The sequence below is a fragment of the Carassius carassius genome, chromosome 16 (assembly GCF_963082965.1).
Source record: "Carassius carassius chromosome 16, fCarCar2.1, whole genome shotgun sequence".
Taxonomy (NCBI): domain Eukaryota; kingdom Metazoa; phylum Chordata; class Actinopteri; order Cypriniformes; family Cyprinidae; genus Carassius; species Carassius carassius.
Window position 1 is genome coordinate 26618530 of NC_081770.1, and position 15355 is coordinate 26633884.

The window sequence follows — 15355 nt, forward strand, 5'->3', positions numbered from 1 at the left end:
GTGTTTTTATTTCTAATCTTGATGTAGAACCTTGTTAACTTGCACAGCTGATTAAAACAAACATTAAACTGATGCTACTTCGTCAAATACATTAACCTGCATCCTTGTGATATTTTTAGTCTGTATATAGAACCTTAACTAATTGCATAGTAAACAAACAGAACAGTAATGATACTATGCTAATGCTATTTTTTCAAACACAAACTTAAATTTTTATGGTATTTGTAGTCCTCATATAGAACCTTTTAAACTAACAGTTGACTAAAACACGCTTACGCTGCTAAGCTAATTCCGCATTTTTGCAATATTTGTTGTAGAACCCTATTTGCCGAGGTTATCAAACACATAAAATTGCTTTTTTAGTCCTTATTTTAAATCTTGTTAGCAGCTTGCATGTGGACTAAACAAACACAAACTAGGCTACTATGCTAATGCTACTTTGTCAAGCACATAAACTTGTATCCTTGCGGTATTTGTAGTCCTCTAGTAGAACCTTGTTAATAACTTTCACAGTGGACTTAACAGACTCCTAAACACTAAAATTACTATGGCTAGTGCCTGTTTAGCAATTTGTTAACTTAACATCACTCTGCAATTGATTAAAAACCTAGTAATTAATATTCATGGGCAAAGCTGACAAATTTTATTATCTGTCCACTTCTTTTTCAGATCATCCCTACACCCCTTCATCTATTAATTTTGCTGCGAATATGGTGAGTAGTTTTTTTGGCATGGCTGGATGGGTTTGTGTTACGAGGAAGATCATATCTCAGAGAAAGACAAGCTGTCACAGGGTCTTTAAAGCTGCTGTAAAACATGGCTTGCCTGTTGCCACCATGTCCTTTAAATTAATCTTGAAGCCCTCAAAGGCTGTTAAGTATGTGTGGTCTATTCTATGATTTTGTGTAAGCCTTTAATTTGAAGAAACAATAGTACAAATGTTTTGCTTAAAGTCAGTCTTATTTTTTTTTTTTTAACTATTAAAGTTTGTGGATTGTGAAAAGACAACTGACACTCAGGCTACACATTTTAGCTTTTGCCATCCACCATTTAGCTTATATAAAGATATGAAATAATAAAAAATTACATTAAAAATAATTTTCTTCAGAAAATTTGCTTGTCATTAAAAAATAAGGCCGTGATGTAAAATATCTTAAAATCGTAAATCTAATTTCCATATATTTGTCTGTTTTTCCTTTTCTTTGGATTAAAAATAATATTTTGTAATCTTAACTCATGAATGTAAAGGACAAATTATATATTGAAGACAATTCTTCAGAAGCTTCCAATGGAAAAAGAAACAATGACCGTCCATGAGAAAAAGCCTCAAGGTGTCAACACCACTGGATTATGGGGTAATTATTCCAGGTAATTCGATCCTCCTTATTTATCTAACTTGCTGAACAATGGCTACCGGCTACCGCAGTCTTGGCAGCATTTGAAAGGTAACCTATTTTGAACTGTCAGCAAGTCAACAAAATGTCGGTCACACAAGTACACACTATAGGCAGGGCTGGGTCATGTGATCAGAGCCAAACACCGCTGTTAGTCCATGAGGAATATCATGCATTGCGAACCATTAACATCGGCAGCAGTCAGCATCTAAAATTACAAATGGTGAGTAGTAAAATATATGGACCCCTGCTGTTTTCTTCCCTTCAGCACACCTGCTGGCAAATGTGGGCTTTGCATTAGTCGCTGCCCTGCCTGGTAATTTATACACCGAACACCTGGCGAGTCCATGAGATCTCAGAGCAACCTGCTAGCAGGCCCGTCTCTGTTTCAGATGTTTATGAACCTTATACTGGCTTAATATGGAAAAAGAAGGTTACTCTTCCAATATAGTATGTTGATCTGTATCTTAATACACCACAAATCAACTATGACTTGTCAGGGTTTGAAGGAAAGATAATTAATAAACCGAGAATTTAGGGCCTTGTATGACATTTTAGCTTTCTTTAGAAGTGTCAATGTGCACCATATATGATCAGGAAGAAACAGGTGGAGGCAGTATATAACTGATGTAGTCAAGATTAGACAGGCCTCTCTTTAATATGCCGTTAGGTGATGAACCAAAAAGCAGTGTCAATGTTTTTATTATTTAATGATACAGAGCAAACAACAGTTTTACATAAAATGTTACCAAAAGTGAGTTATCCCAAACGATTTTCAGCCTTTTTGACTAGTCCCGCAATGTTCTGGGACTCTCTAAATATATTTAAAAAAAACGAATTTCCTAGTGTTTCATAATAACAGACGTTCTAAATTTACCTGACCTAAATATTTACCAAAAGCAATGCTACATGAAAATAAATACAATAATTAACACCACAGAATTACAGAAGAAATAAATATTACATTGTGAAATGTTTTAAATGAATTCTTTATGCCGTTCTTTTTCTACAGAATACAAATATTGCATTTATTTTTGCTAATATTATATTGCTCTCAGCTCTGTTTAACTCATTATATCAATATACCGATCGATTCCAAAAGAATTTACTGTTTTTTTCCCTCCCTAAATCAGCACTGAAAATGCAACAAAGAACATCTTAAGATTTCTCCTGGGCCTCGTAAGTCAAATTCGTAAATCAAACCATGTGGTGTCATTCTATTATTAGCGCCCACCGCTCTCTGTCACCATGTCAGAGCTCCATCTCATAGATGTCTAGTTTTATTTGTACTGTATGCTAATCATGTGCTTTGGTTCTGAGGGCCAAGCGGATCCGTCTGCTGACAGGAGACAGCTTTCCCACATAGGGCTCTTCGGTTTCACTAGTTTTTAAAGGCCGTCCAGAGGAATGCTCAGCACACTTCAGTTACTCAGTCAGTTAATCCCATCTAATAGATGGTACTCTTTTTGGACCTTAAAAGAATATTTCACCATTGAGTCTAATTGAAAAGCTTAACCTGATATATTATTTTAAAACTTGATAGATTTCTCTTATTCCTTTGGGTTGTTTGCTTATAAATAATAATAAAAAAGCACATTTATCACCCCTGACCTTTCCTTGTGTCACATCTGTTTTAGATGGTACCATTTTATGGTACACTAAAGATTTAAGAAGAGAGAAACTGTGAAAACACCACAAACCGGTTAACAACAAAAGGAATATTTAGCACAGTACTTAGCACCCCGAACACTCACAAGCCTATAGATTTCAACCCAATAGATTTCATAGAGAAATCTGTACTGCTAGCTACTGCAAACACATGAGGTGTTGGAAATTCAATCAACCTCAAGCAGAAACACTTATTATTTGATGAAAATGGCGTGCACTTATTCTCGACGTGTGATGGTGTCAAGTATGTGAGAATGATAGGTTATTTACAAGAAAACCTACTAATAAGTTTAATTACATTAATTGCCACAATTATATTTAGCCGAGATGAGTCATAACCTCACCAGCTTGAATCTCAGACAAGCTTGAGAATTTGTGCTCTAATTTTACTAGTTTGATTATAAAACAAAATATTTTATGCAACCTAATATAAATACGGAGTATAATAATTTTATTATCTCAATGGTGAAGTGCATAATCAGTGCCTCTAAAATGGAACTGACTTAACTGTTTTCAAACAGGTTTTTTTTCCCCCAAGGCCTGCCATTGGTTAGGGAAACACATAGCTCCGCCCAAAACTCATGTCATTGGCTGAATCACTGTTGCTATGCTGGCTAGTCAAGAGAAAAAAAAAAAAGAAAACCCTGATAGACATAAGAAAATCAACCAACAAATGGCTGAATATTAAACTAGGATATGAGAAAGTATTTTGACATAGGAATATAATATATTAGAAACAGTACATGAAGTATTATTCTAATTTCAATATTTTGGCTTTACGGTACTCATATAGGGTATTATACCTCTGCCTTGGTGCTTTACTATGGAACTATATTATTATGACAAAATAACTAAAGACATCATAAGGATGGCACAAATGAGCTACAGGTTGTAAAACGAACATGCCGGAAGGTTAAATGCGTGTTCTTGAACTGTGATGCCCGTAGATGAAAGCAAAATGCCTTTATGGTGAGTACACGTGCTACAAACTACACACAGTTCACAGAGCAACAGCATCTGTGCAACCCTGAGCTTGAGACAAGAGAGTTCAAAGTCTCTGGAGAGAAACCGTACCTTCCTGGCATTAAGGCATGACAGGGCTGTTGTCAGGGTCTATGTTAGTTAGATGAAAAGAGAGGGGGAACTGCACACTCAATGCCAGGTCAACATCAAATCAAAATGCACCCCTTTTACTTTCTTAATGCATGGTTTTTGTTGTCTTTTCTTGCTTGATTCATTAGTAAACTGCAATTGTCTTTGTAGTCGTTTATGTATAACCTGAGCCCTAACCCTAAAATCGGTTGATAACAATGTTGTTTCTATCACAGTAAGTTCTTTCACCAGCGAAGTATAGCTGTGAGATTTTGATAAGTGTTTTCTGCAGGTTTTCGTTTACTGGTTGGCAGGGGTTTCCAATGTGTAACTATCCATTTCAGATGAATGTAACCGCATTCTTCTGCATCAGCTAGAGAAATGACCCTCTAAATAAAGAAAAAGCATAAAAAATATTAGTACAAAAAAAAGAATACATTTAGTTTTATAATTATATTATCCAATGGATTAACAAATCATATTAACAGCTTGATTTTTATTTCTTTTTTTAAACAGGGAAAACATATAATGTGTGTTTATTTATTTAAATTTGCATTATTTTATAGTAATATTAAATCAATTACATCCAATATAATATATTTGTTGCAGATCCAGTGCTAATTTTGAACAAAATCTATGGAATTCTGCAGAATGGACTGGTAAGTGTATAATACAATGTTACATAGTTACATATAATACAGGTACATAGTTATGATGCGGAATTAATGGGCACTAATTAATTGGGATGTGGGGGGCAAAATAGTTTGGAAACACTGAGATACAGTTATTTAGGGAAACAGTATTGACTTTAATGTGATATGCGATACATTATTGTCAGGAGTTATCCGACGGACACACAATGTCAAAAGGAATTTGACATTGGACACTGAATGTGCCTTCCGAGGCATGACAATGATTTTTAATTCTGCCCTTGGAGGACATTGTATTTTAACAATCAAATAAAGTCTAAATCTAGTTTAATAAGCAGATCTGCCTCATGCATTTGATTCTGCTCAGGGACAGACGTCCAATTAAATTCGGATAAACACCTTCTTTAATTTTAGACAATGTTTACCCAGGGACCTTTACACTTGGCTGACGTGTTCTCAGCATATGTTCGTCACACAGCAGGACAAGCACAACAGCAGAGCTCATTACATATAATTCAATCAAACACACACAGAGCTGTCAGTGACGTCACATCAAGCTCAAGGGATACAGCATCAGGATTGGTGTGAAGTGGTGAACAGGGCTCACTTCCCATTTCTAACTATATCAAATATGAACTTGTGCTGTTTTACCACTTGGGTGTGGATGAGGTTGCAAAATTTGATTAAGCTATAAATAGATATAAAGCAGAGAAAACTGTTCTGATGAAGTCATCAGACCTCAAGTTCAGGCATTTGGCTTTTATAAAATATAGGTTTGTTTTTATCGATATATCTTTATCATTGTTTTTCAGCTACTAAATAATCTATTATAATATGGCTTGGCCACTTTGCCATGTGGTTGACTAGGACTTTTTCACGTCACGTTTTTTCATTCATTTTTTGCCTATTTTAGAGAATAAAGCTTATTTTGGACAATGGCAATACATCGCCAATGTAAATTTATGATGTACTTGCAACCTCTGTATTTCTGAAGTGCCTTTTACCTCCAAAACACTTTAAAGCTCAGAAATTCCCTTTCAGTGAAATAGCAGAAGTGGCTAGAGCCATAAAACTGTCACTTGTTTAACTTAAAGATTAGCCCAGTTGCTTCTACATGTCAACAAAGCAATGAACACATGCTCAGAGGCCCGAACCCCAATACCGCAGCAGGAAACCTGCAATTCTGCAAAGATGAAAACAAATGTCACCACAAATAGGCTGATAGTGGTTGACACTAGTTAAGGGCCAAGCCTAACACTTTTTCACCAAGCTTCACCTTGTCGACAAGTCTTTTCACACTGTATTTGTTGCATTTGTGTGTGGACGTGAAGGAAGTAGCATGTCTTTCCAAACACTGACACTTCCCGAATTTGTTAAATCAAACTCACCTAACTGGTTTTGATAATGACTGCTAGTTTTTACCAGCGCCAATCGATCAAGGCAGCTGACAGGACCCATCTTATGGTTGCTGAAAGGGCAAATGTTGATATTTGAGAGATCACACCTTCCTGAATAAACCGTCATGTGATCCAAGCCACAGGAGGAAACGCGGCACATTCAGACATGCTGTCTGAACCTCAAGATTTAGACAAATGGCGTCCGAACCCTTTGGCCTTGGCAGTTACAATTCAAGTTCCAAGAGATATTATAAGACAACGAAATTAACATTTAAAGATGTTTTGCTGGTTTTCAGATTGGCCAATGTCACATAAACCTGGCAGCATGTAGAATTTAAAACAAATAAAATTAAGTTCCCAAATTACATGAAGATATTTGAAGTAAATAATTTGAAGTAAATTTTTGCAGTAAACCGACCCCTCTTTGTTGGTGAGCATACACCTACACTGTTTAATTGCTTTTACCAAATTGAACATAAAAGCTACACTCAAATAATAATGAAGTTCATTGAACTTAATTGAAATAAGTTATATAAATAAGAAGTTATATAAATAAGAAATAAGCTGTAAACTCAAAATGCTGTTGTAGGAAGGTGAACTTAAAATTATTGCTTTTCTAGTTCCCAGCATGCTTTGCATCAGCCAACAAGGAAAATAAATGTAGAAATTAAGTGTTATTTTGTGTGTTTTTACACAAGAGTAACATAATACAGAGACATAAGTTAGTACTTAAATGTTGTATGTTAGGATTTACATATGTTTCTGTTATGTTGGTTTTGTAGTGTTACCGTTGTGGTAAAGAGTAGAGCCTGTGGTTAGGTTGAGGATGGACAGCAAAACTTAAAGGTTATATATACTGCATGATGTTTGAAAATTTATAAGCAATTATTGTGAGTCTTTTTGATATGTTAGTACATACCAGTGTGCTGTTGCTAACTGGCACATGAAGTATAAAGATCAAAATGAATTTGCTGTTAATGGAAGTAAGTTGTATGATTATCATTGTGATGAGTGCATGGGGTGGGATCAAGTTGAGAAATATCAATATTTATAAGATAACATTGAGGTAATTTAAGGCAACTGGAAATGTAATTTTTATTTTATGTAAACTTAAAACATTTAAAAACATCACTTAAATGTTTTTGTGTAATGTTACAAAAAAGTTTTGAGTTCTGTGAACTTACTAGGGTTTACAATGTAATGTTAGCATTGGCGTACTCTTTCTGGTCACGTGATATCACCTTTTTTGCAAATCATTCGTTATTTGGTCGCTAAACGACATCTTTGTTGACAATCAAAAACTTAAAAGTTAACAGTAGTGTTACCGTTTTGTTTATTTGTATACCACTGAGCAACACTTTGTGTAAAATCAAATTTATGATTGGAAGTCATTTCCAGCATCCATCAAGTGTTGCCCAATGTCTACAAAATGGCACATAAAGAAACAAGGAAGGTACGATAAGATTAGCACGATTAGATTAGTAAGTTTTTGATTACCATTTCAATATCCTGACATTGGAAAACACTGTATGGATATTTAGAATAAATTTATCATTGGAAATTATTCCCAAAATCTATAAAGTGCTGCACAATATCTAGAAGATATTGATATAAGATATAAGAAAAAGATACAAGAAAGATGAGGCTAGACCAGCCAATAAACATGCGCAGTCTTAAGCGCGTAATAACTGCAAATGCGCATTGGCCGGTCTAACAAGAAAAAATACTAGTTTTTAACACTATTTGAGTATACAAAACAACATTCATGGAACAGTTTATTTCAGATTTTGTTGCCGATATGAAAAATGTAATTTAACTGCTAGTTCCACAAGCAGTTTTGAGATTTATTTGTCCCCTATTCATTTAGATTGGACTTGGTCTTATCTTTGCTGCCTGGAGGCGTTGCAAATATGGCTGCTAGAGTAAACAGACTTATCTTGAAAGAGAAAGCCTTTTTATAACACACTGGTTACTAAGGGCATCCCGTCCTTGAATTCCAACTCGAGTACCTTTCCCAATCTCTCTCCCAGTTCACTTCCTGTAAGTAAAGGGCTGCGTTTCCCAAAAGCATAGTAAGTTTAAGTACATAGTAGACCCATTGAAACCTATGGAGCTAAAATCAACTTAGGCTTACGATGCTTTTGGGAAATGCAGCCCTGATCTGTCCATATTTTTCACATTTAAAGGGATTTAATAGTTAAGACTTTAATTGTAGTTATAGGACCAACAAAAGGAACACAGGTAACACTTTAGTATAGGGACCAAATCTCACTATGAACTAGTTGCTTATTAGCATGACTATTATTAAAATATTGACTGTTTATTAGTACTTATAAAAGTACATATTCTGCATGTCCATATTCTACATACCCAATACCAAAACCTAACAACTACCTACTTACTATTAATAAGCAGCAAATAAGGAGTTTATTGTGGCAAAAGTCACAGTTTAAGGCTTGTTAAAGGAGAGAATTTGACCTTTAAATAAAGAGTGCCCAGAACATTTCTTGCTTTAAATTCTCATAGTGGCCGCCTTTAGTACATGCATTCAACTCTTTCCTGCCATTTAAGACTTTTACAGGCCTCTGCTGCCACATCTACACATCAAACAGCTCAAAACACAAGTGTTTCCATGCAGCATTGTGTTACCATACGGTTTCATAACCGCACACACATGAAGCTAACCACAAAAGGCAACCGAATAGCCGGTAGTCTTAAGAGCTGAAGGGACAAAGGCATTCACAACATATTTCACAGCTGTGATTTAAGCATCCCTGGTAATACCAGCAAACACGCATGCTATGAAGAGCCAAGGTCATCACGGCGTTCAGGCCTTCACTAAGAAACCTTTCAAACCTTTTACCCTCTATAGAAACATCTAGATCCAACTGTTTAATGTTCAAACACCACCAGCAACAAAGATCGCTATGAAAAAAAGGGAAATGCTACAACAAAAATGAACAAAAGTACCTTTCCAGGGGCATATTCACACAACAGTTTACACCAGTATATGGAAAACTAAGAAGCGCTGTAACCTAGAATGGCGTCTGGGACTCCCATCAGCCCTCATGTTCCCGGGGATATGGGGCAACTTCCCCCATTGGGTCGGGCTGGCGTGATCTAGAGAGAGCAGCTGAGGAGGGATATATGGGAAAAGAGAGGGAGCGATACAGTACGACGGACGAGAGGAAAAAGGCCAACACAACAGTCCTGATGCATCCTGACAATACCAATCCTAATGCTGCGGTCCACTGCACTATTTAAAAACAATCCATCAAAAATACCCCATCTTTCACCGCACTGTCATAGCCCACGACCTTTTTCTGGCTGTGAAAAGCTTCACGCAGGCAGCTGAGGGTTTAATGCACTGCAGCGTTTAATGCAGGAGCCAACCTGGACACTACTGTTAAATAATTAAGCTGACTTAAGCATGACGGAGACTTTTCAAGCAATGTCACAAAATTGTAACAATCACGTTAAAAAAGAATCCCGTGAAAACATTGACTTGGTACTGCAGGATTTTTTTTTTTTTTTAATTCATTACCAATTAAAACCATATTTCCAATCAAATCATTTTCATCTCACACAATGCTAATGTTTGTATGGTGAAAGTAAATGAAAATTTACTTCTAAAATCTTAAATACATCAATTCTCTCAGATTTATTTTCTCAAAACAACACATTACTGCAAATATTTAAAATATCAGTTAAACCCTATTATCAAGGACAAATTTAAAAAGTATTGAAATATTAGAATGATTTATCAAACATGTCACAATAAAGACCGGAATAATGTCTGCTAATTCTTTATTTTGCAAAGCATCAGATAAATAAACTACATTTTAAAGAATATCTAAATATATACACACACAAAAAATTAATATGAAATGCACAATGGTTAAATGCAACACCTTTCATATTCTCACAGAAAGTGTTAATGTTAATGGGTTAAAATAGACTCAGTGGACGGCATGTCCATAAATGGACACCTTTTTAGGAACAAAACTGGCGTCCATATTTCTGTCAGTAACACACACGGAAGAGTCGCGTGGTTCTATATGTCAACCGCTGGTAACCCTACAGGGGATTTTCCACTCAAGACTACATATTACTGCCATGTTGGTCCGGTGTACAAGTCTAATTTTGTTTGCCATTACTCAAGCAAGTTATAGTACTTCAAATTTTATGCAAGTCCCTCAAATGATGTACACTTTTGAATAGGCAAGGAAAAATATTGTTAATATCCTGCATATGCAACCATCTATACATTGCAAGACTTCTTAATACCAAAATCTAAATGAAGTCTAAAGAATGTTTATGCATGGTTAGTGTAATACTTTGACCAGTGCTAAGTGATTTCATAGAGAGGCATGTAGCAGGAATGTGGTCATCACTTAAACGCACATCAGCACTTATCACGCGGTGTGCCATTTATCGGTTACAGACAAATAGCAGTTTGTCACCAGTAACATCAACTAAAGACATTCATGGGACCACATACATGACGCACATGTTCTTCATAACTGATTCAACTTGTCAAATCAATGAAAGGGATAGCTCTGTTGTCATATCTTACCTTCTACAACATTAACTTTTTAGTTGAAAGTATGTTTTTAATGTTTAAGTGGATGCATTAAATATTTACTCATACTGCAATGGATTATGAGTTTATTTGATGCCGTTTTTTCATTTTATTTTCATGAATAATTTGTTCATTAGATTTTATCTTGTGAAAAATTTAAGTTACCAGTGAACTTATTGCTAAATTAATTTTAACACTTCTCAATTTTTATGACTTAAAGGTCAGTTTTAAAATAATTGTAAAAAAAAAATTACTTAAGCCATAAGATGTCCATAAGGAATGTTAGTATTAATAATCTGTAACAATCTTATTATTGTTTGCTGTTGATTTATATATATTTTTCTACTTCAGTATTTAACAGTGGCGTTAACTACTAGCTTTTAAAAGTTTGACCAGATCCACTACCAAAAATACAATTATCTATTCCAGAATTATTAGCAAGGATTGTTGATTATCTTTAATAATTGCATGCAACAATCTTGATGATGTATATATATATATATTTCTCTCCATTTTATCAGACCTGCTAACTCACCACATTTTTTTTTTACCAGATCCAAGTGAATATATTCAGTATTACTTTTAAAATAGAATCAGAACCAGTGTTATAAAAAAATAAAACATTTATAATACAAAAAAGTTTCAATAAAGAAACTGACATTAAAATTACCTTGAATACATAGGTCAAATATTTACTTTTGTAACAGGACCGAAAGTATGATGGGATAAGCAAAAGGGATGATAACTGTTTATGTTAAAGATATTTGGCTACAATAATACAGCTCAGAATCACAGTGGAATTACACTTTGGCAAAGAACTCCAAGTACACTCATCAAACCCATCCATCATCCTGGGGTGTCTTGAGAAGGACCATGCAACAAAGCATTTTAGAAGATTTCTTGTCTTGTACTGTACTTGCTACTTAAGCATGGTTTATCCACCAATACTGTGGCGAAAAGTTTGCGAACAAATTGATTTTTCATACATCTCCACGCAACACAAACTACTTCTCCCACAGCAGCACATTACCTACCTCTGGAGGTGTTCCGCGGAAGCTTTCCCAACATTCCCTGGAATGTTTGACTGGCCGTTCTCAAAAACTCCCTTGTCCCAAGTTTGCTTCATGGTAGAAAAAAAACTTTCTACCCACAAGAAAATCCAACGAGCTGCTTCCCAAGAGTCACAGGAGGTTTTTCTGCACTGAATCCCGATGGAGGTCCAGTCTTTCTGTGCAGCCGTGTTGTTTTGGATCGGCCTCCGGTGACTCTGGGATCAGTAGCAGTAATGAAAGTTAGCCCACTCACGCCCTCTCACTGAGCGTCTGCCAGACCCTCAAACGGCTAAAAAAAGTGTGGATAAAAAAGGGTGCTCAAAGGGGCTGGTAGTAAAGCTGGGATGAAGCAGGGACGTTAAAGGCACTTGACCATTTGGGAGTCCCCGAGGGCTGCCGTACACTTTCATTCTCTCTCCAGCCAATGATAGAGCAAGTGTGAGGAATGCCATTAGCCAGTCACTCAAAACTGCCGGATCAGTTTCGTCAACAGATCATCAAAGGCCAGAGCCCCATGCACAAGATTATTAATATTTCCGGCCATTAACATTTTGTGGGGAACAACGGGGCCCCTGTTGAACGTCTATGTGTTAAGCCTTGGATTCTCGCACTGTAAAGATCTGGAACATTACTGCCGACGAAGAGTCCCAGAAACAAAGATTTACTGGAGAGCTGGATGTCGGTGGAAGGATTTCGTGTTTGGGTCTCATTCAACTCAAAACACTGGGACGGATTTCTTCTCAATAAGACCAATATGTGTAAATAAGAAGGCCTGGATAACAAAACCTGAAATCCACATAACCTCAACTAAACAACTAATACTCACTACCGAATGCATTAGTGGAAAAACCAATATGTAATTCTACAAGACAGACAGATATCTAACAAACAATGAAACAGATGACAGAATGATAAAACAAACGAACAAATGTTCGATCAAATGACAGACAGAATGATGGATAGAATGTTAGCAATTATAAAAGATCTAAAAACAGATATAACAAAAGAATAAATTAAATAGAACACAAACACATATTTACGAAGAGTTTGGTTCCAAAACACGATAAACGCCATAAAAAAAAAAATTCTGCCAAAATCAGTATCGTTTCTGGTCATTATTGAACATTTTCCAAACCGCAACAAATGGCAGTCTCCCATTTTTGCAGAACACGATATATCTGCTCAACCAATCACAGCGCACCATTCCACGCACTCTAGACCAGAATGGCTGTGCTTTGAATACACCCGGCATCCTAGTTTTCCTCATCTACTTTGTTATCAACAAACAAGGGCAGCATGATAAATCGCATGCAATTGTCATTCACAACTCATCAGTTTTGTGATTAATAGTACCAGTAAATCTCCATCATGTGCTTTCAGTAGGAAATTATTCAAATGCATTTAATACACAGAGCCATAGATCAGTGACAAGCTATGCTATGTTCATTCGATTTGTCAGTGTTAGTGTTTTTTTTTATTAATGAATTTTTTGTTTTTATTAATACAGCACAAAACACTAGTCAACTAAATGAATGTAGCATGGCAAAGATGCAAGGGAATATGTCATTTTGGAATTTCTGTGGCCTAATGTGATATTGTTGTTCATGTTCTTGATGAAATCTTATTTTATTGCTGTAATTAATTTATAGCATTAACAAGATGACCCGTTGAATTCATTTTGGAAGTGATGACTGATGGATGTATTTCTAGTCCAGTGCCTGTATATAATATTAAGTACTGACCAAGTTCAGAGACTGTCATATGTGGATCAACTTACTATGTTGTGTATCTTCATCCGTTTCAATATGAAAAATAACTTTCATATTGATTCAATGGATTTATTGCATTTTGAGAAAAAAAGTATCATGGATTTATTGCATTTTGAAAATAATAATAATTATAATAATTCTTTGAAAATCAAAATCTGGATTTATGTCAGTTTCAGATTTTTACTCAAATTTATCCAAATGTATTTATTGCATTTTGGAACCAAACTATATATATATATAAATGAACAACAGATCAAACAAAAGAACGATAAACAGATTTAGAGGTAGAACAATAGATAGCATGATACACAGAACAAACTATAGATGAAACTACCGCCAGATAAACAGAGCAACAGAACTCATGATAGATAATAGAATAATAGATAAATTAAACTACAGACTGAATAGTAATTTCACTCTTTGTGGCTGTTAAAATGATCAACAGCAAATGCATAAGAGCAGTTTGAAACTCTCACTAACCCCCTGCAGACACGCATGACTCTCACAATCCCGCAGTATTCCTGACCGGCAGGAAGGCAGATCCGGTTCAGGGAATGACTGACACTAAAACTACAGGCACTGAACAAAATGTCCCGCATTAGCAAGACAACTGCACACAGAAAACCTTCAGAAACCACGACGACAGGTGGAGCCGCACATAAATCTTCTTTGACTTTCTGAAACTTTACTTTTTCAAATGGCAATCAATATATTAAAACCATGATAAAATAATTGAAATAAACCTAATATTTTTTCAAATAAATCAACTGCTAGCTGTGAAATTGGCCTTTAAGCGAGTCAAAGGAGCTATTTTATTGCAGAAAAAAATGTTTTTAAACAACGCATTCGTTTGGAGGTGTTGGAAACAATCCTGACTTTCAGTGGAAAAAGTGAGAATCTCCTGCGATGCATGCATATTCATTTTTGGACCATGTTGACCATGTTTTGGACCAAAGTCTTTATTTTCTAAAAAGGGCAGAGAGCAACACCCAGCCAGCTGTTCAAATTAGCACCGCCGCCCATTAGACCTGTGCTAAGACATGACGTCGCCCCTTTGCACCAGATAGCTGTTCTGAAAAAGCTTGGGCCACAGCTGCGGATGCCATTCACTATAACTCGCCCCAAACGACCCAATGTTTATGCCACGCTGGATCTAAACGCTCAACAGTCACTCATCGGGAACGCAATAATGGTTTGCAGTAAAGTATGCATATATTATAACATCAAGTTCAGAGTGAAATCTCAGCTTCAGTTGGAGGCCGGTGAGGTGTGATTGGCAGGTCCTATATTTGACCTCATAAAACTGCTTTAAAAAAGGAACGAATGCAGTTCCCAGTCAAAAGGGCAGGTTGTAAATGCCTTTTCACTCAGGGCTGAGGCACTGTGATGGTTTACAGGAGTATAAATGGAATGGCAATGACACAATGACGCCTCGGCGAGTGGATATATGTGGAGCTCGTGGTTGCTGGGTCAAATTCAAAGGATCAGTCGAAGGATCAAGTCAAGCCAGTAAATGACACTTCTGAAAACAAATTATGCAAATAACACCGAAGCTGTTTTAACTTCTGCTTTTTGCAGACAGTTTCTTGGTTTAATAACCAGAGAGGAAGTTACAAAAATAATAAAACTGCCCCTTTGTACTTGCAATTTGTACTTGCAATTCTGCTACACGAAATGCGTTAATTTTGTGTTCGGCTCTTACTTCCACAAAGCAAGCACATGAAACAATTTTATAAAAAAAGGGGCATTTT

At 35.9% G+C, this 15355-nt stretch overlaps 1 protein-coding gene across 1 annotated transcript in view; it reads right to left on the reverse strand.

Moving 5' to 3' along the window:
* Positions 1 to 12411, reverse strand: part of rbm20 (RNA binding motif protein 20) — a 59980-nt gene extending 47569 nt beyond the window's left edge. Inside the window, exon 1 of the mRNA XM_059569742.1 lies at positions 11818 to 12411. Coding sequence (XP_059425725.1) covers positions 11818 to 11909 — 92 coding nt within the window. The 5' untranslated portion in view covers positions 11910 to 12411. The remainder of the gene's footprint in view (positions 1 to 11817) is intronic.
* Positions 12412 to 15355: the final 2944 nt, after the last annotated feature.